Below are 26,460 nucleotides of genomic sequence, written 5' to 3'. Positions count from 1 at the left end.
CGCCCTGCCCGAGCGAAGCGAGCCGGCCCCGCCGGGAGCCCCCTTGGCCCGCAGCCCCGCGGGCCTGCGCCTCCCGCAGCCCTGCGCCCTTGCTTCGGCAGCGCGGGCAGGCCGGGCCCCTGGGCAGGCCAGGCCTCTCCCTCATCGGCGAGGCTGCRCCCGGCAGCGTCTGAGCACCTTGTGTCGACTTCATATCTTTTGTTTTCACGCTGTATTTTGCCCCCCAAAAGTTGCTGCTGGTGGATGCTGTTGATGCCTTCGTGGCCTTTCCTTTATGCGGCCACTGCCACCAGCTTTTGCAATGCTTGGCGTTCTCCTGAAGTCTGGTTTCCAGTCTTCTTACTATTAGTTAAAGGACAGTGCTGGCCCCTAAACAAACAGGCAGGAATAATTTAGGCTGGAAGTTTAGAGGTTTCACACTTCAGGACAGTGAGGTTCTGGAACAGCCTCACAGCAGACATAGAGGCTACACATCTGACTGTTTTATCGCTGTACCTCATCGCTTTGCGAAAGTTACTCCACACTGTGGCTGTCTGTGATATCGGATGCGATGGCACAGGAGGTTCCTTCTAATCCTACGTGTCTTTCTGAGAACTCAAATTTTTTAAAGTAATTTTCCAATTTTTTTCTCCTACAAGCTCCAGGCTAGAAAAAATGGAGTTGGAATCTTAACAATTCAAGATGAAGAAAACAAGGAGAAAGAAAACCTTGCATTAATTAGTTGAACTGTTGGGATTTCCAGGGTCATATCAAGACTGCTGGGTGAAATTCAGAATTTTTGAATGCTTGGTCTGGCAGTGTTGCCAAACATTGCATTAAAATGTAAAAGTAATATGCATCCATTGTAATTTCTCCCTATCCCTGCCACTCTCTTGAAAGTCATTTCATGGGATGAAGATACTGCTTCATTTTTCCCATTTATCACGTCAGGTTGTGTCACGTTTTGCTCTACCAGATGTTGCAGATGTAATGTCAAATAACTCCTCTCGGTCAGACTCTGCGCCTGTGCATACTCAGCACAAGTTCTGTGCCACTCTGGGTCCCACTGCACTCGGTCCTTTAAAACATGCGAGTTGCCACAGGAACTTGTAATTCAAGTACATAAGATTCTCAAAGAGCCAAGGACAAATGAGGTAATAGGGGAAGATCAAAGGCCCAGGTCATCCTGTGAGCTGCCTTTCATCTATAAAGATCCTCCTAAGCTACCTCCCGACTTCTCTTGTTCTAAGCCTTGTCATATAGTAAAGTGTGGCAGAAAGTGCCACCCTCATACTGTCAAATAATCACGTAATATTTGTTTCCTGCCACAGGTGGACTTGTGTAGGCCCCTCATGCTTTGTTGTGAAAAGACAGAGGGAAAGACAATGAGGAAAGTGAAGAGTATCAGCCATTCTGATGAAACTCTGAGCAGTAGGAAGTGGCTTTTCACTACCTGATTTTGCCCCTAGTTTTCTCTGGCAATTCCTCCTCTTCCTGGCAACTTTCTTCTCCTCCTCTGCACTTTTCCAATGGTGTCCTGGGCAGGGTGCGCTCTTTTACACCTTTTCTGGGTCGCTAGAATAAACATAATGATAAAAGTGCTCTGATGTTCTCCTACACCTTCCATCTGGATTTTGGAAATCACTGTATGATTTAAAACCTCAAAATAATGAGGTGAGGAAGAACTATGATGACGTGGAAACAAGTGTAATGTGTCTTAATTTTTTTTCATAACATGAACTTTACCATGGGCACAAAATCTACACTGGTGGGATTCTAACATGTGGCTATGGCTTTGTCTAGAATGATCTGAGGACAGGGGCACTTAAGGAGGAGCAATTAAGTTAGAAGAAAAGCTAAGCAAATTTCCTTGTCATGGATATTTCCAACTATGTGAAGGAAACTTTTGTTTTCAAGTTATCTGAATACATAATGGAGTATGGTTTTAGCAAATGTGTGATCTATCATGATAAATTCTGATGTATCTCCTTTCCTGAGTGTATTCAAATTTTCTGTGGCTGCAATCTATGTTGAACTTCTGAGAGGTATTTTCTATCTTGATAGTTTTCAAATCCTAGCTGTGGTGACTGAAAAATTCAAGGGTACTAAATCAACAAGGCTAGAAAATACTCAGCAAGCCTATTCCAAAAAAAATAAACTGTGACATAGCACACCTATCTTTAAAAACAGGTGAAACCCAGTTCAGTTCCTGAATATGGCTAAATTGTTAAGGTGATGTTTACCTCCCATAAATGAGCAAAGGGAGAGAGAAAAAAATTACAAGTGACCTACCCTCAACTATTGCAAAACTGATGGAGTGTGTAATTAACACTTGGCCACGTATGACCTCACAGTGTGAAACCGTCGCTGTAGTTCGGAGGGGAACTGTGCTTACCATGCTACCGCAGTTTGAAGTGAGCTTTAGAAGTAAAACTTTTAACTTCAGTCAGTTGTCCTGTGTATGAGGGAAAGGAAATCTTAGAACAAAAGCACAATCCCAAATACTTTTAAATAACAAAGAACAGTTGTGGTGAATGGTTGCCCCATAGCATGAAGAGGAGTTAACCCAGTGATTAGTAATAGTTTTGGCTTGTATTTTTTTCTAATAATGTGTAGGAGAAAGTGAGGAACAGTATGTCAATGACTAAAGAGCTATACTGAGTCATTCTGTTACAGAAACTGTGGTTTTAGCCATCTTCTGTTTTTTTCCACAATTTTCATCAATGCACCGAGGAGAATGGCGTATGGGAAGCCTGGGAGTTGCAGAAAAAATTGTGGGGGATATTGGAGACAGTTAGGAAGCCTTTGTTGACTCTTCCTGCAGTACACAGGGACAAGAAGAGAGGCACGGTGAATCTCTCTATCGCTCTCCATTGCTGTCCCTGTCAGAAGGCCTCCCTGGAAGTGTGATCAGGAAGAGTGTATCTGCCAAACTGTGCAGTTTGAGCCTTCACAGCATCCCTGAAGGGCTACTCTAACAGCCCTACTTAGGGCAATTACAGCTTATTTCCTAAGAGGCACAACTGGGAATATACTCCAGATTTGACTGTTACAAGGCCAAATGACAGCAGTGAATTGTCTTTTGAGTTTCATGAATCTGTGACTTCTGCTTATACCACGAACAGAGAAGCTGATGAGAAGGCAGAGGTATGCACCTGTCCTGCACTGAGGATTTCTCTGATGTCGTTTCCTCTGTTTCTGAAGTTACCAGACAGATCCCTAGAAGGTGTAAATTCATTCCATAAACCTCAGACACTCTTCAGTAGTTGCACTACCTGATAGATTTTGGCTATCATATGTATCCATGTCTTCCCCCAAAACAGCAGCAAGGTGTAAAAGATGTACCCCTCAAATTCAGGACCCCGCATGCCCAACCATGCTGCAGTAACTGAGTATGCTGTTAGTATACCATTATGCAGCAAGCAGCATGGGTGGCACCCGATGTGCCCACACAGGCTGCCTGGCAGCAGCCTGCAGGCATCTGTCCTTGCAAGGGCTCTCTTACAGCAGGCGGGTGCATCTGGGAACTCCCAAGACCGCTCTGTACAAGTGATGCAGACATAACCCATATGCTTGTTCCAGACTAAGCAGATCACCAAAAACTATCATCATCAGTGTTTCATTTTAAACTTAAAAAATAAAGAGCCTGTGTTTCTTAGGGTGTGAATCACTGTTCTTTTAACTGATAGAAAGCCCTTTTCCTAGATGCATCAGGACAATAAAAGCCTTTTATTTTTATGAAGATTAAAAAAGAAGCACAGTCATTTTACAAGAAAGCTAAAAAATGAATAGACAAAGGAAATAATAGAATTCCTAATCAGCAGATACACTTCACTTAATACTAAACAGCGTACAATAAAATCAATTAAATAATTCCAGCATTTGATGAATTAATGCTGGTTGGTTATTTTCAGTGGAGTCCTTAGAGTTTTAGTGCTGAGTCTAAGTTTGCTTCTAAATGTAGCCAGAATATCTAGTTGCTTATAGCAACAAATTGCTGGGAAAGGAGGAGAGAAAGGTCAATAAAAAGACTACAGCCATAGCTCTGCCTAGCTGCTCACACCACTGTCAGCCACTGAGTAGCAGACCAGTGTATAGGAGACCCTCTGCACTGCCACAAATCCCAGCTTTTTGAATTTTTCCCCATCCTAGCTCTCTTTCCAGGTTCTATTTCTTCCGCTTTCTATGACAGATGCAGTCATGCCCTTCTCTTGGGTACACAAAATTAACCTTTGCCTACAATTCTGAGAGGCTTTGAGCCATCTTGGATCTGAGCATATGAATATAGGCTCAAAGTCACAAATGGACTTTTGTGTTGCAATGTTTAACTTTTTTCTAGTTGACTAGCTTAGTGAAATCCAGAAGTCAAAATGGGGCCTTACAAATACTCAAAATTCAGTGCCCAAAGTGAGTTTGAAAGAAATCTAGGCTACCAAGCGGGGAGCCATCTAAACTAGTCAAGAAACACTGAAGATAGGGATGTCTTAACTGCTTTGACTCTACAGGTTTTTTCAGATTTTGCCTGTTGGATTAACCCTCAACTGACAGCATGTCTAGTGTGTGGTTTATGATCGATCTTAGAAGTTTAAATAGTGTAAGGCATACACGCTAGATCCCAAATCACTTCTGTGGATGTCTTCTTCACCTGTGTTAAGTTTTTTCAACATCCCCTTAAAAATATGAACACAAGAACTATAGGTAGCATCCTGGTATTGGTGTCACTAATGCCCATGGAAAGAAAAATTGTCTCTGTCCTCAGTATTCCATTGTTCTTAAGGCAAGCACTAGATGTTTTTATTATAGTTATGACACTGGAAACTCATGTTCAGCAGTTTCACACACCAAGCTACTGACAAAAATGTGAGAGACAGGTGGTTCCAAGAAGCATCCCAAACTAGCTGTAAGGACTTACTCAGAAGTAGCATCCAGAGATGGATTGAGTTTCAAGATAGTTTGAGGCAAGGTATGCCTCAGCAGTGTCAGGAAAAATATTTTGGTATCAGGAATACAGTCAAGGTTACATTTTGGCATTTTATTTCATATTAGTTTTAATTTTCCAGGTTGCTAATGAAGCAGCTCATCTTTGCTTTAGAACAAAATCGTGTGGCAATACAATACTGGTAAACTCACCTAGCATTAAGGCAGAATTAAGGTGAGTTTCACAGACGTATGATACATCATATGGATGTTTATTTTGGAGAAGTTTTGTAGACGGGGTAGGCAAAACCCCGGAAAGTGCAGTTTAATGGAGTGCTAGTGGCAGCGGCAGCASCAGCAGCAGCAGCAGCAGCAGCAGCTGATGTCTTTTGCTGAGCTGCGAGAGTCAGCTGGAGCACTGATAGTGTCAGGATCTGGGAGAAGGAATTTCCCTGGAGAGGCAAAGGCTAATCTCTCTGGCTCCAATAAGACAGAGACAGTTTGCTACCTCAGAAGCCTCTCAGTTCCCCGGAGCTGTGCGGTTCAAAATTCATAGGTCTTACAAAAGTCATTACTCAGTTACCTTTAATAACAAATAAAAGCATTACATTAGCATTTGCTGGCAAGACTTGTTCTCTGTAAATCATGTTTGCTGTTCTTCTTGGTATTTATTATCCTCTCCTTTTCTATCAGTTCCTCCTCCCAGTTTTCTTTTTTTGTGTATTTGAGACTGTAGTCAGTTTAAACAGGGTCATCGCACATGCCTGTTTTGGTCATGGGCATACCATATCAGTCTTCCCATCTTCTGGAGCTTCTCTGCCATTCCAAGGTTTGTTACCAGAGGATTTGTGCAGGCAGCTCTTTAAAGGACTTTCCCAGATTATTTCCCAATTTACAGGTTGTTTTCCTTAGATGTTTCCACTTTAGAAACAATGCTCTTGAAGTTCCCTTTCTTGTTTTTCTGTTTTTCCTTAAAAGTAAACTGTGAAAAATATATATTTATGTATATATATGATGTTAATATACTTTTTCTTCTAGTTACTTCTCTAACTTTACTTTTGCTTTTTTATTTGTGAACTAGAAGCAGATTGCTTTAAAGAAAATTCTGCTTCTACATAGATGTGTATGCTTAAATAATAGAACTACCAGGTTGTGCTGTCACTGTCTTATTGTTGGAGAACTTGGCCATGTACAAAAACATGTCTTTTATCAGATATTTCCTTAATCAACAGGCAAGATACCATGTTCTAAGCATAGGTGTTTCCCTAGGTGTACCTACCTTTACCCAGTGCTGTCTAATCTACCACAGTAGATTTAAGCCAGCTAGAAACAGTGTGATTGATGATACTTAGTTGTTGATGTGAATATTATGGTTTGAAGCAGAAGAGTTTCTAAGTATGCAGATGACTTTGAATTCAATAGGACAGTTTGAACATACTCTGCATATCTCACTTTTCTCATAGTCCCTTCCACAGCACTTTATTTCTTCTTTGGTTGTTACCTTTTCTACATGAAAACCGCATCCCTCTCCCTTAAAACAGAGGTTTTAAAGGCTACAGTGATTACCCTGTGTATGCCTAAGCTTAGTTAATCATTTGTATTCTTGTTCTGTCTCAGGACAGTGACAGGGAAACCCAGTGACCAATTAGCTTTCACAAAATACAGCACCACTTACTGGAGAAGAAAACAGAGAAAGAAAACAAAGAAAACATCTTAACAACACACTATACCAGTGCTTTCCAGCCTTTCCTGGCCCGTGGATAACACTATTGAGCAAGTAATGAGCTGTGGGCAAACTTACACTTTTTTTCTGTCAGTTTAGACTGTACTGATGTAAATCCAATTTACATCAGTACAGTCTAAACTGTACCCTGACTGTACCCTGTGGCTACAAACCATGTCAGAAGATCTCATGGACAACATGTTGCTCAAAATCCATGTCTTCTGATGGCTACTGACCTATGAATATACAAAATTTGCCATTTATTACCCACCATCCGTACTGGATACCAGACTTAGTCTGTGTCGCTGGAATGGAGTAAATGTGTCCTAACACCCCTAGTCAGGGCCATACCCTTCTCCCCTTTGTTTTTCTGTGATTTAATTAAGCCAGACGGCCACAGATGCAGTCCTCCAAGCAACTAGGCATAATCCGGACTTGTTTACCTACCTAGTGGTATGCATTAATTACACCAAGTGAGCCAGTGATACATAACATTTAGAGTATTGACATCATCTGATTGGTCTATGTGTTCTGAGTATTAAACATTTCAGAAAAATCATGTCTGAAATTTTCATGCACTTGTAGGAGTGCTCCTATCTTTACACATTGAAATATTCATAGCCTTTAAGAGTTAAAATGGATTCAGTATTGTAAGTAATAATGATAAAAATTTTGCTGTAAGCTTTTTGTAAATTGGACACAAAAGCGATCCAATTTGAAAATTAATTTAGTTTAAAAAAGTGCTTTTTTCCTAATGAATATTAACAAAAAGGTTATGGAGCAAACAAATATGTTTATATTTTGCTCTGCACAAGTGCCTACTAGAATGACTTCACAACTTTTTTTTTTTTTGAATGCTCTTTCTGCTGAGGACTTGAACACTGCCTTCTTCAATCCTGAATGAGATGCAAGGGTAAGAGAAGACAAAAGCATACCTATATATTTGTAAAAGCTAACATTAGAATAGGTAGAAAGGGTTAGGGAATGAAATGAGCTTGTGGTCTCATATGTTGCACACTTGCTTCAATATGAGATAATGTCTCTGATCATCACGTTTTGTCCCTCCACTTTACATCTTTTTAGTCTGCCACTGCATACCACACTTAGTGAGCTGTAGCCCTGCTGGTCTCCCACTTGCCCCTGGCCTTGTTGGCTGCAGCATTCAAACTGGGGGAAAAGCACTCTCARACACCAGCCTGCTCTCCCTCCCGCATTCTGACATTCAACTGTGTTTTAAAATGCAGCTCCTAGCCTACCTCTTCTACTTTACCACTTACTTACATTTTGCAGTGAAGCATCTACTTCCCCATGCTGGTGCCTGTATTAGCAAGAGCCACAGGCTATACAGCATTAAAAAGGTTAAATACAGCAATACAGCATATACAGCATTAAAAAGGTTAGATATTTACATGTATAGTGGAAGCATTCAGTAGCATTAAAAATATATATGATAAATATAAGCCTTCATGCTTCAAGGTATAAGTAATGACAGGAAGATGTCTAACCCCAGGAGTTGTTATCAGTGCTAGGGATTTCTTCCCGTTTTCTGAAGCATCTGTTTCTGATGATCGTTGGAAGCAGGATACGAGACTTAGATCAAGCACAGATTTAGACTGGTTCCAGCACTGCAATTCCTCTGTTCCTAGGATTTCTAACCTCGAAAGATTAAAAAAAATCATGATTTACAGACAAAAAAAATCAACAATCACAATTAGCTCTTAAATGATGATTATTACAAATATATACATTTCTTGCATTTTTGTGTCTTTTTTAACTCTTTCAGACCCTTCTCAGACTACATATGAGAATGAAAATCAGTGGTGACAAATGTATTGATAAAGATGGTGCTGCAAGAGCTCCAACCTACACTGAGCAAATCATTCTGTACATCCAATCTCCAAATCAATCCAATTTACTCCCATCAGCTCCTAAATTAGTTCTTTTATCAGCCCTTTATAGTTCTCCCATTTCAATGCTGTTTTCTCATCTTTGCTTCTTGTGCAGGGAGGTTGCCTGTGCAGCCAAGATTCTTCCCCTGATTCCAGACTGAGGGCRTGATAGATATATGAATTATTCTTCATCCCATGACCATTGCAGTATGAGTTTTCCAAAATGAAAAGTTTTCAAAATTTCCTTTTTTTCTATTTCTGACAGCTCATTGTTCCAAACCAGAAAGGGACTCTCTCATATGTGAGATCTTAATTTCTTCTCTTCACAGTGAAGAGGTATGGCCTGATTTTCAACTCTCAGATTACAGTACTTGTAAAAGACTAGAACTATCAGGGTCCTACATTTGCAACCCCTTCATTTGCACTGGGGTATTGAACATTTTTAGACACCCTAAAATGCAGAGTGGAGCCTGGAAACCTTGAGAAAACTGCCTAGAGTAGTTTTCGAAGTCCATGCTTTCAGCTCCAGGGAAGGAAACCTTAAAGTTCTGCTATCCCCAGCCCCTCCAAAAAAGCAACCATGAGTAGCTACAATTGTTTTCAACTTTATTTTAATCTAAAATCAGGGTGACAGTAATGAGCTGAGAGAAAAACAGGAACATTTGCACTCAAACATGCTACACTGCCATTAGTGTATCATTTGAATGGAGATGTTATAAGCTGACTAATGCCATCACTACTGCGTTCAGCAAGGCCCCTCTAGCTCACGGGGATCTCTGCACTTGGACTGACAGCAGTCCCATGAAGCAGCTGCTGATCTTGTGCCAGCCACCTCCTGGCAGTAAGGCAGTTGTCCATTATTGATAAAGTACTGTGTAGATTTATCTTCTGAATTCCCAAACTGCTATGACTACTATAGCTATCGTTGATGAAACACTTCACCACCAGGTGGCAGATATTCCAACTTTAAGAATTTCAAATGTTAAAGAGATCCAATGAGCAGCAGATTCAAAAAAAAAACAACCCCCCCCCCCCAAAAACCTGTTGCCTATACATTTTAGAAAAGCAAACTGACATTTTTTTCATGTTTGATGATGTCCAAGGATGATTCTAAAAGTAGCTGGATGCTGCCAAGCCCCAGGTTACAGCTTATTTATAGTTTAAGAGATACTGTGTTATAACAGGATTTAATCCTCAGATGAATTATGGTTGGTTAAGAAAAAATAACACCCTTTTTGGTTTACTAGGGACCTTCCTAGAGAAAGAGTAAATATCTAATCCAACACTTGCTCTTTTACATCTGTGCTATCTATAGGCCGAAATCTACATGGGAGATGCAGTTTCTTAGTGAATTGCAGCCTYGTGTGCTTAGGATAGTGACATAAAGTTGGTCCTTCACAACATTCACAGATGGAATGAAGGGTAGAAAATGAAAATACTACCCAGGTATCTCAAGAGTGCTTAATTCACTTTACAAAAGCTACTCAACCCTTTTTTTCAGAGGAGAGCACCATAAGCAATTTCTAAATGGTGGGGGCTTTTTTTGCAAGCTATTCATCTAAGCTCAGTATCACAGTGTTGCCAGGCTGCAAATGCTTTGAGGCAAGAACCAATTTTTTTTCTCTATTTGTCCAGGGTTTAGCATGTTGGAACGCTGATGAAGTAATTATTCAAATGATAAAAGGTGATTATCACAATAAGTCAAGGTGCTTTTTAGACAGTTTAATAAGCTCTGAGAAGCAAGTATTTCAGTGGTAACAAAGTGGGAACATCAAGTCTGTGGACTCTTAATGAGTATATGAAATTTTATGACTGTTGGGAGTTAAYAGGTCCCAAGATACAAGTGTACTTTGGATAGTATAATGTAAGATTTAGGAATTATCTTTACTGTTTCACTCACTGTATTTGAAAATCCAGACAAATCTTACATTAATTGAAGACCTGTTCCTAGTATTTTTTGCAGTCTAATATGTTGTCATTTCTTTTGTAACCTTTGTCAATACAATCTTTTGAATTTTTCCCCATTAATACTTGCAATAAAAAATAAGAGAACAACTCAACTGCTTTTCTAGTCTTCTACCTGGACTATGATCACTTGGAACTGTTGATACCAAGACATATTCAAATTATACTTTGTTCTACATGTCTTAGAACCTTTACTGATATTTGCTTCATTGTGCAACTGCAAAATATAAGCAAACTATTTATTCATATGTTACAAAAGATCTGTTTCAGTATGTTTTTGAGAATTAAAACACAGAACCTGTCACTGGGCATTAAGATTAGACAAAGAAATAAGCTTTTACCATGGGCACACCCTAATCTCAACCAATAATCTGATTTGTGTTACTCTGTTCCAGTTTCATACAACACGTGGCTCAGGTGTGTTGGATATATTGAGAATAACATTTCAAAAGCTATGTACTCTGCAACATGAAATGCTATATGGGAATAAGATACATTGCAGTAATAAAAAAATGTTATTTTTAAGAAGGTTTGCAAAATACTAGCATTGTGCRTGTTCAAATGTATTTGCTGTATTGGGACCACAAATTATCAAACCATCAAATTATGTTCTTTAAAAATAAAAACAACACAACTAAAAGAAACAATCTGCTGCCATTTAATAGTAACAATCTCACTTTACAAGATAATAATGATTAAAACTTTGCAAAGGAATCCGAAAAAGAGAATGTAATTAAAAATGACAGATTTAAGATGACAAAAATTGAAAATTAAATAGCACAATAATTCTCATAGGTTCAAATTTTAAACCAGAATGTTTATTTGATACAGCATTCTGATTAATAAGTGACACTATATTACCAGCACTTACTGAGATTGGATAAATACCATTCCTTTAAAGCACAATTGTTCTGTTCAGCGACCTAGCACAGACCGACAATAAGTAACTCAGACCCCAGACCCACTTCACATGTGTTCAGTAGCAAAATTCCTAAACGGAACAGGAAGGACCCAGAATGCATATGATGACTAAAACATAACTGACTGCCTATATGGTGATTTCAATATTCAATGAACTCTACAAATATTATTTTAGATTTCTTCTATGACACATACCACTGCCAAATACAAATCAAAGCAAGACAGAGGTGAAGCAGCTTTGCAGATGGAGAGCACTGGACTGGGATCTGGGAAATCTGGATTCAGTTCCTGGCTTGAGCCCAGACCCTCAGGTAAGACATTCAGTTAAATGGAAATTACAACACTGGCCTTCTATGAAAACCTTTGAAATCTACTGAAAAAAAGAGCAATGCTTCTGAGTCAGGGCTTATTATTTAAAATTAAATATGAACTATATAAACGTTCTCTAATTACCTTAGAGATTACATAAAAATTAATTTTATAAAGTGTTACTGCTGCTAATGCTGTGTAAAAATAATTGAATGAAATATGATAAAATGAATGTATATGAAGGATTCCACAAGAGGGCAAGTCACAGACTTTCTCTCCTTTGAACCTAATTCATGAAGCAGTCAGAAGTGTCCAGTAAATGTTTGTACCCAAGAAATCAGAATGAAAACTGGTTCCACTGGAAGCAAAACTCCACAGAGAAATTCAGTGATAACAGAATTTTATTTCCAAAATCTTCAATGATACTTAAGCAAATTGTTAAGTATTTTTCAAGACAGGGAGGATGCTTTCCTGAAAAGGGGTCTACATTTCAGTATTGACTGAAGTTTATGAGAACTGCACAAGAAAGTTTCATTGTTAGTAAGCCACACAAGCATAAATATGGACAGCAAAAGAGAAACCAAAGTAGTTTTGCTTATTTAATAATATAAAATAATGATGACCACCAAGAGAGGAAAAAAATCAACAAAGATTTTTTTTTGCAGTTTATTTTCAATTATAGTTTTTGGATAACCAAGCAGCTCTGTATGGAAAAAGCACAGAAAAGCAATTCTGGCACTTTTGGATAGTACTTTTTTTTTTTTCCAAAAATTTTGACACATTCAGTCCATTTGCTCGGTCCATAGTCCATTTTATGAGCAAGATTAGCTCATATGATTCCAGAGAAAACTAATGATATATACAGTCAATGAAACTATCTTCTTGGCTACCCTGGGGCCTTTAAAATGTCCTCTAAGTCTACCCTGGCTAAACAGAATCCACAATATACATGATAGTTACAGAATACACTGTATTGAAATGAGAAATGCTCAGCACAAAATGGGACTCTTGGCATGCAGCTTAAAATAAAAGTTCAGAAGTTTATAAAATCCCAAATGGGGTCAATTAAAAGGAGTTAGCAAAAGAAGGGACTGTTCATTGTTACTGTAAAAAAGGCACTTTGAGTAAATGGGACCAGAATTGGAGGAGTCTTAGTTGACACAAAGTTCAGTTTGGTTTCATAAAAAGGCTTCAATGCTAAGGGATGCTACTCAAGTTTCCTGCAGTTTTATGTTAAAATAAATTGCTGAGTAGTTTATAATAAAGGACATAAAATGTTTACAACCAACTCGTAAAATTAAGAAAAGCATAGTATAAGCAAAATATTACTAAAAGCAGCAATGCATAGCCTTTCATTGAGATAATGCACAATTTTGGACACCATGTGTCAAACTCCTGTTTTTAAGATACTCTTTCAGTAGCATTATCAACATAAAATTGGCCCACATAACAACAGTTTTACCAGCTCCCATTCATAAGGAGATTGAGGTCATAAACCAACCAAAACAATTTGTCAGTATTTTTAACATCCTGGATGACCAATATCAAGTATATGGAATAACAATCACGCTCTTTGTTCAGCTATCTCACTGGAGGCAGCCGTTAAATCAGAGGAATGATTTTAATTCTTTTCTAACATTTACACAGTAATGCATTTAAGTTCTTTCAAAAGTTGCTCACCACAGTTTTTCTCTTTTTTCTCCACAACAAAAAAAGAAAAAAAATCAAGCACTTCCACAGAAAGAATATTTGGCAATTTTATACTCCACTGAACGGTGGATTTTCACAATAGCTCACTTTAGATTGAACGTCATTAGTGGTCTTTCCTCTCGTTTCTGCCAAGGACTCTTCTTATCTTCACCTTGGTCATCTTCCTCATCCTCCTCATCATCTTGAACAGATGTTCCATGTTCAGGACTAGTTAATGGCTCTGGTTTGGTTTCCACAGTTCTTGTTTCCTCCTGCAGGCTGGGCAGCTGCACACCACTTCTCTTACTAGTGCCTTCTAGTAGGCATCGTAGAGCATTGTCCTCTGGGCTACAAACTGCTGTTCCACATTCACTCCCACTTTGGTCCATGTCATCCAAATACACAAGTTGTGTATAAGCTGTGCTATCTGAAACCTTCCGCTCTCTCTGCTGGTGCTCCTGCACTGGTGGGTGACCCTGTGGCGCAGACAGATGATCTCTTCCCTTTCGGGCAAATTTTGGTTCATTCATGTCAACACCAGAGTCCAAACTGGCATCGTTACTCCCATTCCTACCAGCTCTTTGGAGATCAATGTATGAATGTCTAACATGAGCATTTGAACGCCCATCTAGAGAAACAAACCATGCCCGAGGATGAGGCAACGGCTTTCCACCTCCTAATTCCATCAAAGCCTTTTCTGTAAGAAGCTGCACTTCACTATTCATTTGAGCCAGGGATGCATCATTAAGTGAGGCAGGAATGGAAATAGATTCAGACATGGGAGCATTTTGTTGGCTCCACTCAGCTGCACCTGCATCTTGCAAATGTTGCTGAGATACTGCTTGCGATGCTAACTGTTGGGGTTGCAGCTGTTGTGGGGGGTGTGGAAAAAGCCGTGCATGAGGGTTAGGAAGCTCAGCCTGAAGTCTTTCTAAATCAATTTGCTGGTCAGCTGGAACAACCAGTGGTTGGCTTACATAAGAGTGTTCTCCTGGTAATTTCATGTAATGACCTGGAATGACCAATGCAGGCAAAACTTTTCTGTAAACACTGTCATTAACTTGGTCAACAGAATTGCAGCAAATTAACTGACCTGGTCGAGGGAAAGATGTAGGTCGTTCAAGGTGATCAACTGAACGAGACATCATACATTCAGTAGGTCTGCAGTCTAACAGTTCTTTTTCAGGGGCTGAAGGTGTGGGGTATATTTGTTCCTGAATATTGTATTTACTTCCAGTAGCAATATGATTCATAGAGACTTGAATTTCTCTCTCTTGCTTTTCAAATAAAGGCTGAGACAGCATAGCATTGTAACTTCTTCTGTACTCATCTTTGATAGGGGACTCATAGCCTTCAGCTGTTTCTGTAGATTTTCTTGTCTTTAAAGGAAAACTATCTGCTGATTTGTGATAGTCTTTTCTTAGAGACCCACTGGCAGTCAGGTCATCCAAGGAAATTCTGCTCTTGTCTTTCTCCTTGTCAGAAAGCAGTTCCTCTCGGGAGCTAAACTCCTGGGAAGTACTGAATGAGTGTTTGAGCATAGGTGTATGCATATCTGCTTCTCCACTAGCTGATACCATCTCCATGTGGACAGCACTGATTAATTCCTTTGCACCTGAGGTTTCGGTGTGTCCATTGCTAGCAACAGATAGCCCACCTGGAAATTCTGACTCACGACGGGAAAATATTAAATTTATATGCGACATAGAGGTTGCTTGATCCTTCTTAGAAGTGTCCAGTGCTGTGGGAAGTTGCAGCTTCTTATGATGCTGACGTGGTTTTAAACATTTTCTTCTATAAAAGCCGGTAACAAAAGAAATAACACATTTATGACTGTTGTACAGAAACAAGATCAGCAAGTGTGTCCTAACAGATGATTTTTAAGCCCTGATTAAAAGAGCGAAGATGAAATCAAAGACAAACTACTGCCAATCAGGAAATATCTCAAGCACCAATTATAAATTGGACCAAATGTCTAGAGGAGACAAATATAAAATGACTTATTAGTATACAYTGCTGATAAAGACTTAACATTAATTTTGAGATAGGTTTGATGAGAACAGATGACTTGCAAGTGCAGAACAGGTACAATTACAGAGATCTTCAACCTCAAGCCTATGTTTGATAGGAGGTTTTAAAACATCTTATAAGGAAAACACAGGTGTAAGTCATAAGGTGCTGTGATTTTTTCAACTACCATCCTACCAAAGGTAGGGATTAGGTATGCTGTATGTAACCAGCAACACATGAAATTTATCTCCCTGCTTGCTTCTTTTTCAAGTGCTTTTACTTTTCTTGTAAAAATGTTTCTGTATAGAACCTTTAATTTCATGAGCACAGAAAAGCTTACATTTCCAACATGAACTAAGTAACTAGGATGGTGAATCTTACCTGCAATAATACAAAAGGAGACACAGCAAGACAAGAAGTATGACAGCCATCCCTCCTAAAATTGCCAAAAGAAACATTGTATGATAGCTGGTAATGTCGTGTGTGACAACAGGACCTGGAAGGCCAGAAAAGAGAATTTAGACCTGTGACAATCTGCAAACAAAAAGAGGAACAACACTTTAAACAAAGAGAGGGACAGCTTCCCTTGTATCAGGATGCTAAGTGAAGAACACTGCCACTCATAGCTCTGACCATCTCTGGAGAGGGAGCAAGTTGTGGAGGAAGCATGTGCCAATTTTCATGGCTACAAGTCCAAATAAATAGATCACTTTGTGGAAAAGCAGTTAGTTTCAAAGGAAGCATACTAAAGTGAATGCTGCCTTCCAGATCCTGATGCTGACATCGGGTGTCATCTCTTATCACTGGAGAAAAGCCATCACAGCATCTTCCAGCACTTTAAGGCATGTAGCAGCACTGTGGCTAAAGATTTCTCTCTATAAACTATATTTGTGTTGCTTTGCACTAAGTAGTACATACAGTGCAGTAAAGGATACAGTGGAAGAAGTGTTGGTGCTCATAATTCTAGACCAATCCAAGCCAAGTGGATCTTCAGTAGCTTTAAAAAACAGGCCACTAGTGAAAGTGTTGTAACTCCAATAATGCAATGCAATAATGCTTCATAAATGTTTCAACATACCAACACATGCATGTACACAGTATCTGTTCACAATTATGCATGTGTAACCCTGTTGGTCTGTAATATCCTTAACATGATTTTGAAATACAGTCCCAGATTTTCATCTGCAGGTAAGGAGGTACAGCACCGGCCAACAGAGTAACATGCATGTACTGTGAAGCAAACGTTGACCTGTATACTTGGGTAACATTAAGGTTCTAGATCATGAGGTTTCTAAAACCTCATCTGTGTATCTTTAGTGGTCTGTAGAGCCACTGCTCGGAATACAATGCTCACTTCGCCCATTTTTTGGGGATAAAAAATGGAATAGAGTCAATGAGGAGATGAAATAAGCAGAGAGACAGTAACTTGCTTAAAAATAACATCAGATGTATGACATTTGGGAAATCTAAAAATGTATACATTCTATTCTGCCACTACTTTTATATAATTGATATTGTTGCTATAGGACATTAAGCAAACGGGAAGAGATGAACCATTTGAGTTTTTCATTAAAATGTGGTTCCCATTGTGACACAGCTTTAGGAATGCTGATCTAGCCCTCAGAAAGAAGGGAGAGTAGGACACAAGCAGAAATTCTGCCCTACAAGTAAAACTGTAAGGACAAATGTAAGCCTACTCGGGATAACTTTAGAGTTACAGGGCCAAAATTCATGAGTGTAACTTCCTTACAGTCTGGAAGAGAGCTGCACTTGGAAACATTTGGCTCACAGAAGTTGTTTTTTTTTTTTAAGGTACAATTATTTTGTAAGATTCCATTAAATTCAATGATAGTTTATGCACCTGCATCTAAGCTCTGTTCAGCAATGAATCAGCTAAATATTCCAGCAGTTTCACTTAATATAATCTTAAATAAAAAGCTTGCATAAGGTAACACAACAAAAACTCCAAATGTTTTCCTTATCACAAAGAAACTTGGTGGAATATACAAGCAGAGTTCGAAGATAATCCTCACATTAGAGTGTTTTTTTGTTGGTTAGATATAGTTTATTTAGTTTGCACAGCCAAGGAAAGAATGTTTCCATTCCTACTGTATTTGGTTTTCATCAAAAAAAAAAAAACAATGAAGAAAATCTCTAAGAGGAGGAATTTTTGGTTGGTTGCCTGGTTTACGTAGAGGTATCTCTGATTATTGGTGACTAGAGAACTAATGCTAAGGAACCTGAGCCAGCCACAAATAGAAAAAAGGAAGACCTGGCTGCAACATTAATCATCTCAACAGGCATAGAGGTACACATAATACCTAGTTCAAAGTGATTTTTCTAAAGTTGCATAAGATGCTTGCAAATGGCAACCAAGAAGCTCATCTACCAATGCAAATCTGCTAACACACCTCCTGGAACTTCTACCCTAAGTTATTCACAGTGTAAATTAATCAGTCACAAAGATGATATAAAGCCTAAGTCAAGGCAAAATGTGCAATTTAAGTGTTTAAAAAAAAAAAAAAAAAAAAAAGTCCACAACCCAACAACCCAGGACAATGTTGACCTTAGGTAAATTCTCTGTAAGTTTCTGTACAGAAACTCCACAGGGGATATTTTTCTACCTGCTGGAACACCCATATACTGATATTACGACTCCCTTCATTTTCTAGCAATGGTTCTACTAAGCACTGGTGACATAAATGCATCAAAGCAAAAACCACTTTCATTAGAAGGTTCTGACTGAAATGATTTGGAGATTAACACGCTCAAAACAATTTTGGAGCACAAGGGTTCCCCCCACGATCCCCAAAAGATTTTAGCCCTTTACTTTCAGATTTCTGTTTTCTAACAATCCATTATTGATCAAGCTGTGCCATCTCAGATGAGGTCATTCTGAAAAATATAAACATTATATATGAATAAGTAATTACTCAATGCTGGACATATCAATAAAATTCAATTCCATCTTACCTGGGATAGCAGGCGACATAGCTGCAACCCAGTAGCCCAGCTGAGGTGCAATATAAGTCCAAGTCAACTGATTTCCTTCTTGCTGTACAAGGCCTAAACTACTCTTCAGCCATGTCCCTGTAAGTATAAGGTTGTAGGAAGGCATTATAGATATACCCAACACCTCTCTGCAACAACTGCAAACAACTGGAAAAGCAAACTGTAACAAAGTCTATTTATGTGCACTAAACATTGTATACATTGCTGTAAAGCGCAAGATCATGCCTCTGTCAGCAGCATTTGAGGGCTCCCACAAGCAATCATCTCTGTGGCCATTTCAAAGGCTTTGCACATTAAAAAAAGTTGTTTAAAATGAAATAAAGGTATTAAAGCTTTGAAAAATGATTTAAGAAAGTAATCACTGTCATATTAGATTTCCCTTTTTTGAATAAGGATATTTCCAAAGCTGATTGTACATAGACATCAAACCTCTCAAAACAAAAACGCACACAAACACGCACGCGCGAGTTCCCTACACCACACATTCATCTCCTGCACTGGCTGTCAGCTTCCAGAACAGTAAAGAAAATGCTTCCCCCAAAAGTTAGTTTTCCTGTATGGAAAACAGGCTCATGAACGCTATTTCCAATAGATGTAAAGTCAAGTTGCACCATCTCTGTCATTCAGCAATGTTAAGTCATTCACAGTGTGTTTAGGAATACTGTTTGTCTGGTAATGGATGATAAGTTTTTTAAAACATGTTTTTCAGAGGAAATATTATAGATTTTTTAGAATTATCAAATGGTAATTTCAAAATAAATAAGACTGACAACCTTAAAGCCATGTGTTTAAGTAGTCAAAACTCTTACATAGTCCAGACGGACAATCTATACTACATGAAAGCTGTTCTATTTTCACAAGGTAAGTTATGTTGCAAAAATTGGGCTACAAAAAACCTTTAGAACTGAATCAATTGTTTGTATTTTTTTAATACATTGATACCCCTCATTCCGGGGTTGTAGGAAAAAAAAAAAAAAATCACCCTAGTTTCTGATACATTGACTAGCCAATGTGGTTTGTATACTGCTCTCATCTTTATTCTCTTTGAAAGAAACACAGGATTGCTAAACCATGGACAGCTGAAAATTAAATGATCAGAATACAGGTAACAAGAAAGCGCAGGAATATGTGTAATGGTAGAAAACCAAATGCCTTAGGAAAACAGTAATTCCAGCCAGTGCCTTTCAGCCTTGAACACTTTGTTGAAATTCTTTAAAATTGCAACAAACATACCTGAAACACTAATACCAGCTAAATCCCTTCCCTTCCTCTGCTTCCACCCTGCTGCCTTTGCATGGACTCTTCAGCTGTGCCAGGGCAACTGCTCAGGGAGCCATGCAACACACCAGGGCATGCAATGATGTAGGTTAAAAATACCTCTTTTTTGTGTCGTGGGCTGTTTGTAGCCCAGCTCAGTTCCCCGATGGGGCTCCCAGGTCTGTGTGAGCCATGCCAGCTATGCCAGCCCAGCTGTGAGGAAACAGGATGCAGTGAAGGGCAGCGAGAGCCGCTTGGCAGACCTGGGTGCCGAGAGCAGTGGCTGGGAGACTGCGCCTGGACGCCAAGGGGCATCTCCCAGAGCGGCAGTTCTCGCGTGGCATCACCAGTGGGTGTCGTAGCAGGCAAAGAATTAGCAAAGCCTAAAGAAGGAGGTTCCTCACACACCTCAGTGTGACCGCCAACACAGATAATCTCTGTATAGAGCTGGCATAAACCCCTCTGCATTTCTGTAGAGCAGCTCCGTATTTCTGTCCAAAGGGAAGAAAGAATGTTGCATTTACCTTACTCAGCTTCAAATGCTCACTTTAAAGAAAAGTTGCGCCTTGTAATTTCTCTTCCTTTAAATAGTCTCCTGTGCATAATTCTGAAAAGGTACTTTTTTTTCTTCAGATGTTGCTAAAGACTTCATGGATGAGAGTAAGGTGTATACTTGGCAGTAAGCGCAGCACACACTTAAGAGATTTTTCTTTTTCTCTCTCTCTTTTTTTTTTTTTTTTAATACCACTGAGATCCTGATGATTTCTTCAGTGTTTCTTAAATTATCCATCTGTGCAAACCCGGTATATATTAGAATGGCTTTTCTGAATATTTATTTCTTCTTTACTATTGATTTTTCCTGTGAAAGTACACCCTTGAAGTCCACCATTTTGACTAATAATAAATCCATCTGAATATACTGAAAGGTTGTTATAAAAATATACACTAGAGAGAATTTCTACATATAGGTAAATATCAGTGGCATACAATGTATCTGAGGCTAAACTGAACTTGTGGGAAGAGGCAACAGGGGAAAGGAATTACTGACATGTTATTCCACACAAATTCAGACTAGACAAGTAATTTTGATTCACGGTACCAGAGAAATCAAAATACGTGTACACAGATTTGCTTATATGACATCCATAAATGTATCAGAACACCTCAATATAGCCATTAGCTTACCTAATTTAAGGAAGCATTATCAAGAATAAGAAGAGACTGAACTGAATTGCCCACAGTTACGTGTGAAGTTTCTGGAAATACTAGGAAACGTAGCTTCATTTTCTTCTCCAAAGACGGCCACTTTCCCTTCAGATTTTCTACCAACGCACTTTCAAGGAATGTGTCATTCCAACAGCCATGAATCAAGTTGAAAAAATAGTTCATAGTGTCAAAGACTGTTTCTGTTCTACGTTGTGCCTAAAATGCCATTTGATGAGAAAACTCCTTTAAGCCTAAATGTCACAGTTTTCTTCTGCAAGATCTGTGCAGCAAGTAATCTAGACCCAGATGCTAGGCCTGAGAAAACAGCTGCTTAAGACAAGCAAGATTATACGCCAACTATTTAAATAAGCAGCTGTGTCAAACAGAACTGTAAGACTGACAGAGATGTAAAAACATGTTAAGAAAAAAAAAAAAAAAGAATGGAAGGGCCTTGGTGATGAATTCACCATGCCTCCCATACTTCCTTTACAGTCTCTTAAGCCCTTAAATTCACACGCATACGCACACATACACAGAGAACACATAAGTATGCAATGTAGCAAAGTTCATCATCTTTGTAGTCTATTTTTGTAGTTACCTCTTTGAGCAGAAGTTATTATTGATTTCTTCACTGGGGGGAACTTGTGTCCAGCTTGCTTTATTCACTTTACATTGCATTCTAATGAACAGAATCCTTGTAATGCCTCTTTAAAAGCCTTTTGCTCAATAATACTGTGCTTGCATAATGCAGCGATCAAGAAGCTAACAGAGGCTGCACTCTTATTGCTGTGAGCAGTGCTCAGCTGCCATCCTGCCAAACAAGCAGCAGCTCAGATTGCTCATGTTTTACCAACAAAAGAAATCCCTGTATTTGCAATGGAAACAACAACAGAGTCTAYCACACAAGGTCAGTCAGGCTTCATGCTTGTCTTCTGTTCATTTAGGTCACCTGTTTTTGCTAACCACTGGATATATTCCAGAAATTTACTGGTCGGTGTAACAATAGGGAAAAATGGTATTCCCCCTCTCTGTAATGGACAGTTAAGAGTTTTAAAAACATACCAGATAATGTATCTGGTGCTGCACATCATCAGACAAGACTTACAGTGCTTCTCTGTTAAGTATGAGAAAGTCCATACCCCGCACATTAGTATGTGATGACAGCTACAAAAGAATTGCTTTTTAAATGACTCTGTGTTCACAAAGGACACAAGTTGCTTCACCAGGACAATGCCAAGCGTGGGTTCCTGAGAACCACGGGTAAACAATCTCACTGAGTACCTTTTCTGACCCCTTCTTGGTCCAAGAGTTTGCTGAAAATCTCCCCTCTTTTATTTCTGCCATCTCTTAAAGTTCACTGTCAAAATGGAGTATCCCCCCAGATGATGGGAGAAAATGGAGAACTCCATCCTTCACAACAGCAGCAAATCAGGTTTGAGTGGAAACAGTCGAAGCACAAAGTCCTGTATTGTTTCTCCTGAGATCAAATAGCCAAAAGCCACCAAGGCATTATGGGGAATTGATGTGCCATCAGTATCTGCAAGTCCATCACAGCATTTCCAGTTCTCTCTTCTGTTTCATCCTTTATAGGTTCTAATATCCTGGTTCTAATATCACTTTAACTACCATTGAACACCAAGTAGTGTTCTTATAGCTTCCTATGGGCAATACCTTTCAATAAATAACAATATAATGCCAGACCTTATACCAAACAAAAATCAATCACATTGTACCTACTAGCTATACTCTTAGCCTTTCAAACTACCTTGAGTAAGCAGAAGTGCATAGCTGTGCAGCCTTGAGAATGGATTTCCTATCCCATCCTAGATTCTTCCTTGCAATGGGAAATAAGATGTTTTCCTTTTTTGAAGGTGCAGCTCACTACCCTCTGTGTCTCCACATATCTCCTCTTGTGAACAAAGACAGAGGCTGAGGGGCAGTGAGTAAAAAATCTCCTTCCATTTCCTGCCCTTTCCCATCCACTAGCTTGCAGATGGCATAAGGRCAAGCAGTCCTGGTTTCTTCTGTGCAGGCAGGATTACAATTGCAGGAGAACCAAGCAGAAGGACTCAGGAGGGAAGGGAGGTCTTACCTCCCTGCACGGCTGAGTGTTAGGATAATTTAATTCATTATTATCCAAACCTCCTCTACCCATCTACTTCCTTTCTTCCCCAAGCCAGCACAACCAACTAGCTCCACTGCTTACTAAGTTTTGCATGATGTGCAACAATTGTTAAGTAATAAAAAATAAACAAGAGTATAAACAAAAAGCAGTACAAATGTTTGGATGAAATGGAACTGATCATTTTTGTTCAAGATGGGTTTTGTAGTTCCAGAGAAAACATGCCAATGCATCTTTGGAGCAGAAACAGCACGTTCAGTATAGTTTATCAGCACTGTATGATTTGGGCCAATTTACCATCAATTCATAAAGTGTCTGGTGCTTCATGGAAAATTCTATATATAGAGACATTCTTGCTTATAAATCATTTTTACATTTCTCTTCCTCTTTTTCCTCTATTACTGCTCAGTGGAGCCAACATGCTGATCCAGGATTCAAGTCAGGGGAGCTGTCTCTTGGCTCAAACTAATGGTAGGGGGAAAACCTAGGAGTTTAACTCTTTCCTCACCAAAATATATTTAGTAGTACTGATTTTTTTTGAATAAATGGTGTCATTTAACAAATATCTTCTTGAAAAGTTTTTAAAACAGCTGCCCAGCCCTCCTTTATACACTTAAAAGCAAGATAAGAAAACAACCATTATTAACACTGCAAAGTATATTCAAAAAAGAGTACTTTAATAGAAATACTAATCAAAAAGTAATCAGATAAAGAAAGCTGAGCTTCAACTGACTGAAAAATACCCAAATACCAGAAACAAGTTGAAGACTGCAGCAGAGCAGGAGAAATAAGTTCTGCCAGAGAGAAGCATCTTATTACTTTGCCGTAACTTAGTTTCTGACGAGAATGCTTATTTATCTCAGGCATCTTTTAGGACTTGCCAATGGGAGCAAGAAGAGATTTTGATGAGTGAGTTTAAACAGAAAAACTCTCCATTTCAACACACATTCTGCACTAGAAGTGCTATTTTTCTGATTTAATTTAGCTTACTTCCAAATCAGATTGAAAAATGGCACTTTCAGCAAGGAGAGTGTCCAGATGGGTGACTATTGCAGAAAAGCCATTATAGAAAAGCTGTTCTAGACTATTTCCCTGCACAAACAAGGCGTTGCATGTATGGCCAGTCTGCCATAAAAGAGCTGTTGTATTGACTTCAAAAGACACCATTCAGTGTGACAGCTTGCTGGATCCAGATGGCAAGAATGGGTCTGCTTTTGTAGTCTAGATGCACGMTGCCTGAATAAGACATTACTTTCATATAAAGCTAGACCCTATCACTTTAATCTGCAGAGCAATGCAGGGAAACGCAAGCCTCTCTGGTTTCCATGTGTGAGACCATGCCTGCTGACAACCCCACACTGCTCTCACTGAAGTCAATGGCAAACTTCCTATTGGCTTAGGTGACGCTGGACCGCGCTTCATTCAGGCAGAACTGCCACACAAGGCCATCTGCTCTAGACACACACATGTGACTCCTATTAAAGTCAAGAATAAAGGAGACAAATGCCACTCTTAGCCGTGTGTACTGACTTCAGTGGGAGTCTGCACATCAGCATGCAAGCGCAGAACTTGCCCTCTGGGAGAACATACACCAGCGCTTACTTCATGTTAAACTTCATCAGCTGGCCGTTTCAGAGCCTCCCCAGTCTCTACCACTGCAGTGCCTTCTGCTTACTTGGACCGTGTACTCTTCCTACCACTGATCAAAACAACTCTGGTAAATGACTGTCACAAGCATGCGCTCTAGCTAGCAGCTTCCTCTAAGGACAGTCCTAAAGTCTAAATAACACAAGTATTTAAATTTATGATAGCTATGTTTTTTCCCCACAAACTACTTTTACATATGAGCTTTTGGTAGGAAACTCCTCTATTGATAAAATATCATTTGCTTTTTATTTTGTTGCTTTTTAACAACTGGTGATAGGATCATCCAATCACACTGAAAGCCACCGAACAGGAAAACAAAACTGTGCTACTTACAGCACAAATGATTTGGTTCCAATAGGTTTGACAAATAAGAGGATTCAATTAGCCTGAGAGCAAATTAAGCATAATCCCATTATATGAATTTATTTTTATTCATAAGATAATCTTCCTTGAACAGAAGAGTTTTGGAAAGAGATACTTTTAACACTACTATTTAATAGCACAGATGTTTAAATAAACATTTGTTAATGAGAAGTGGCTTTCCTTCAGCACACATCTCTTCTATGATGTCTATGATGTCTTGGATTGCACTGCTTAAGCAAAGATTCACAGTTAAATGGAGATATATGTGTCAAAAGGAATGAGGCAGGTTATTATCAGATAGAGTGTGGGACAGCAATGGATATTCAGAATAAACTAACAGTGTTTCTAGCAGTAATTGATTTAGACAATTCAAATGGCAACGTTCTTAGAGCTAATGAAGGGCACGTTTGTGAAAACGTCTTCAAGGATGTTCCAGCATACATAAATTGTACCTTTTCATTCTACCTATTGAAAACTGCTTATTAGATTGTTTTTTTCCAACAGAAAATCACCTCTAATCTGCATCAGCATCCAAGTTTTACTCCAGAAGGATGGGTTTTTGGTTTTACTTGTGTTTATTTTCTAAAAAGCTAAAAGCCACAGAAATAGGAAGTTGAAAAATTCCTTCTTGACTATCAGTAGACATTTTCCTCTCCCCTCCACCCCCTAATATACAGGGGTTTAAAAATTCTTAGCATTTAAGTTAATATTACAATTTTGTTTTTGGAGTTGCTAAGCAACACCAAAAAAATAAATGTCCCTGCTCATGCCTTCATTATTCATCCACTCTTACAGTATTTGTTACACAAGCCTTCCATGCTTAAATCCTACTACTGGTTTAGCAGTACCATCATTATTTGGTGTGCTGTAAGGAAGAMACACGCTTTTAACATGATATCTAAAAGATTTTTGCAAGGAAGAAATCTAACAGTTCAATTTATTACTAGTGTCTGAGAAGCTTGGTAGATTTTCTTTGTCACCTCTACTCAGTTTTTCCCTTACATCACCTGCCAAATATTTAACAGAAGAACATGTCAATTTTCATTATTTAATACTTTTAATAATGTCTGGGCAGAAGGCAGGGCACACTGTGGAGAGAACTGCTGGCGTTGTTTAGGTCCCCTCAGCATTTCCTTCCTGAATGCCAAAAAAAAAAAAAAAAAAAAAAAAGGACTTCCATACATAAACCAGTAATTATATTTCAAATGGGAAAGCTTAGTTATGCTTGCTGCTCCACTATTCCTGGTCACTGGTGTACATGAAAGATACTGCCTTTAATACTCACCTTATCACATTACTAATCACACTGCCAGTTACTGACAAAATTACTAGAACAAGTAATAAATAAATAAAAGCCTTGAAAAAATTCAAAACACTTTATGCCTTTTACTTCATTCAGCCTTCCATCGCACTCACATTCAGGTATTATTTTTCAAGCTGGAAGTGGAAGC

General features: G+C 38.9%; 1 protein-coding gene across 1 annotated transcript in view; it reads right to left on the bottom strand.

The window, feature by feature from the left end:
• Window positions 1-11,169: 11,169 nt before the first annotated feature.
• The window catches only part of FAM171A1 (family with sequence similarity 171 member A1), an 86,878-nt gene continuing 71,587 nt past the window's right edge, over window positions 11,170-26,460 (bottom strand). The window contains exons 7-9 of the mRNA XM_026067658.1: window positions 18,376-18,492; window positions 15,784-15,898; window positions 11,170-15,186 (exon numbers count right to left, since the gene is read on the bottom strand). Coding sequence (XP_025923443.1) covers window positions 13,497-15,186; window positions 15,784-15,898; window positions 18,376-18,492 — 1,922 coding nt within the window. The 3' untranslated portion in view covers window positions 11,170-13,496. The remainder of the gene's footprint in view (window positions 15,187-15,783; window positions 15,899-18,375; window positions 18,493-26,460) is intronic.

The sequence above is a fragment of the Apteryx rowi genome, unplaced genomic scaffold, assembly GCF_003343035.1.
Source record: "Apteryx rowi isolate R43461 unplaced genomic scaffold, aptRow1 scaffold_260, whole genome shotgun sequence".
NCBI lineage: Eukaryota > Metazoa > Chordata > Aves > Apterygiformes > Apterygidae > Apteryx > Apteryx rowi.
This window is presented reverse-complemented; position numbering and strand designations above follow the sequence as displayed.